Source organism: Helianthus annuus, chromosome 8 (genome assembly GCF_002127325.2).
Source record: "Helianthus annuus cultivar XRQ/B chromosome 8, HanXRQr2.0-SUNRISE, whole genome shotgun sequence".
In the NCBI taxonomy this organism is placed as follows: Eukaryota; Viridiplantae; Streptophyta; class Magnoliopsida; order Asterales; family Asteraceae; genus Helianthus; species Helianthus annuus.
This window is the reverse complement of record NC_035440.2, coordinates 6,950,555-6,953,751: the sequence shown is the minus strand read 5'-3', so window position 1 is coordinate 6,953,751 and position 3,197 is coordinate 6,950,555. Positions and strand designations below refer to the sequence as shown.

The 3,197-nt window shown below is 33.2% G+C and overlaps 1 protein-coding gene across 1 annotated transcript; it reads right to left on the bottom strand.

The window, feature by feature from the left end:
- Positions 1-413: 413 nt before the first annotated feature.
- Positions 414-3,197, bottom strand: LOC110871899. The gene is made up of 3 exons (XM_022120655.2): positions 2,898-3,197; positions 1,465-1,633; positions 414-1,058 (listed from the first exon to the last, which is right to left on the bottom strand). Exons 1-3 carry the CDS (start codon positions 2,901-2,903, stop codon positions 427-429), a joined length of 807 nt encoding a protein of 268 aa, XP_021976347.1. The 5' UTR covers positions 2,904-3,197; the 3' UTR covers positions 414-426.

Sequence of the window (3,197 nt, the reverse complement as noted above, 5' to 3'; positions counted from 1 at the left end):
CCATGGATTACTAATGGGATACAATTTTTAAATTGATGGATCAAAACAATAAATAAGCCCATCCATGTTTAACTAATTTCATCCACCGATTTTTATTACAAGTCATTTTTTCGTTTAAAATGGTTTGATTATTTTTAATCAAAATTTACTAATAAAACAAAAAAAAAAAACAAATCTATACTATATGATAAAAGAAACTATGTTTGGGACACTTGTCATAATATTAGACCATATACTCTATGATAATTATCATTTAGTTTAATATCTTCTAATTAATTATAGATAATCTCCTATAAAATATTATTTAGTTTAATCTCTTCAACCTATATAGTATAGATTATTTTGTAGTATTTAAATGATATATTAATAATAATAACTTTTGTATTCCTATCATATTTTTCTTTACATGTTACTTTGTTATAATTATTAAATAAAAGATCTAATTAACTTATATATAACATTATAATAACTAATACCCGTTTTATCTTCATTTACATTATGTCCACATGACGGCACCCTGGTGTCGATTTCTTTTAGATCTTTACTTTCAAGAAATTGATCGATTGACTCGTTCCCTTCAGAAACAGAGCGATGTGGTGGCTCAGAGGGTATAAATGAAAACTTCTCTGTTTGTAGTGTGGGTTGACAAAAGTCAACGCGTTTAATGGAACTAACAGACTCGGTAGTAGAACTTTTAATCCCATTTACGGTATTTAAGGCCCCTCGGTTCACTCGGGTTTGCATAGTGTTTTTCGGATTATGATTATGCATATTTTGCCGATTTATTATCCACTTTTCAGCATCATTCCATTTTGAAGACATCGGTCGCAACAGGGATCTTGAAAAAGCATTATGTGTCAACCGCTCGCTTTTTTGAAACTCAAAGCTGGATGAGCTAGTATTACTGTCATAATCGAGATTCTCGTCTTCTAATGATCTTATTGGATGAACCGATCTTGAATTACTAGTATCCATCTTCTGAAATTGGTGCGGTTTCACACGACCCGGATCAACTTGCGGGTTATCGAATGTGACTGATGAAATTCCCATGCTAGACACTGCAGTTTTAGGGCCCACAAATCCATAATCACAATCGAAAACATGCTAAGCATATGTTAATGTCATTGTTCTTTATATTCAGTTTATAGGAATTTACACTCATAAAAGCTCATCTTTGTCTTATGAAATATACTTTACCAAAAGCTAAAGATCAACATCAATCCAAGATGGTCCAAATTGGTATGGGGTGTTTGGATGCACTTTTCAAAAACTTGCTAAAGCAAAAATATGTCAATGTTCTTTAAATTCAAATTTTAATTGGGCCAAAAAACAGTAAGAATTTACACTCGTAAAAGTTTTATCTTTGGCCTATAAATTACACTTTACCAAAAGCTAAAAGATGACATCAAATAACATTCATTAGATAAAAAATTACTGTTTTGAACAGAAATTTTAAACACATACCTTCCTCATCAAACACTCCGGAGTTTGAAGCTAACAAACTGCTGTTCACAAACTCGGTATCTTCAAGTTTAGAAGGAGATGTTCTTGCTGAATTGTTTTTTGATCCTCCATCTTTCTTCCTCTGGCCCATCAACTTCATCCTCAATTTACTTGGAGATATCATACCGACCTAAATTTGAATCAAAGCAGAAATAACAAAATGGACACATTAAGAGCTTCCTCGTCAATCACATTAAAAAATTTACAAACTGCAAGCAACTTAATTGCAATAAAAAATAAATGATCACGAATCTTCAAATTTTAAACTGTTTGGATCAAAACTATCAAGTAGGGATGAGCGTGGTACCGGTACCGAAATTCGTCAAAATTGGGTACCGGTACCAAAATATTCGGTATGGTACCGGTACGGTAACGTTATTTGAAGGTAGAATTCGGTATTTTACCGGTACCGTACCGTACCGAACCGGTACCGATACCGAAAATGCCAAAAAGTGGGTACCGGTACAGAAAAAATTCGGTACGGGAAATTCGGTACCGGTACGGTAACGGTACCCAGTACCAAATGCTCATCCCGGAAGTCAACAATCGCTAGACTCAAACGTCGATTAAAAGAGGATTCGAAACATTTCACAAAACAGAAGATTCTAAAGGTAAATGATGAACAGCAAAAACAAACTGGACACACACACATTATAAGCTTTTTCATCAAACTGGATTGCAAAATGAATAAACCGATTTAGGATCTTCACTTGTTCGGATCAAAATAACAGAACTACCTTCATAACCATTATTACCTGGACAAAACTATTTAACTTCAAATGAAGACAACAATCACTAGCTTGGATCAAAAATTCAAAATAACGTTTGGATCAAAAATTCAAAATAACGTTTGGATCAAAAATTCAAAATAACGGAACTAGCTTCATCGTTGATTATTATCACCTGAACAAAACTATCAAACTTCATACAAAATCAATAATCGCCACAGCAAACTTAAACCTAAAAACATCCATTAAAAACGGACTCGTTACAATTTCGCAAAAACCGAAGAATCTAAACGATGAACAACAATCGGAACTCAGAAGAGTACGATTTCTCACCAAAACTCTTCAATCATTCGGATCAAATTAACAGAACAAGACTATCAAACTTCATCAACAATCGCTAGACTAATTACTAACCCTCCGTAACAAACCTAAACCTAAAAACCTCAATTAAAATCAGATTCGAATTTCAATCAATTCCACACAAACCGAAGAATTTAAAGGATGAACGATAAACATCAATCAGAACGTATGATTTTTCACCAAAATAATTCAACAGTCTGGATCAAACTTCTGTCAAATAACTGGTATCAAGAACAGAAATGCAAGATTTTATTAATTCTAAAAATTAGAACGAATCCGAAATACAACGAATTACAAAGAACTCACTCTCATAACTCTTCTCACAAACAGATTATCAATATGATAATCTGTATAGACAATATACAGGAATCAACAACTGAAAAGAGAATCAGAGTAATTCTCTCACAAACCCTAAATCGTCTAAACAAGAGAGAGAGAAAACACAAAGATGAAACTGAGATGCCAAGTGAAAGTAAAGTCGGTTCACGAACCAAGAGACTCTTTTATACTTATCCAGATTGCATAACAACATCCAGGTTACCCTGAGTCTTCATAACTCTTCGAGAGTCTTCATGCTTTAGTCCAATTGATAAGCCCATTGAGTCT

Coding starts and splice junctions, on each gene's coding strand:
- LOC110871899 (XM_022120655.2), bottom strand. Junction 1,059..1,464: donor CGGAGTGTTTGATGAGGAAG/GTATGTGTTTAA, acceptor CTAAAACTGCAG/TGTCTAGCATGGGAATTTCA.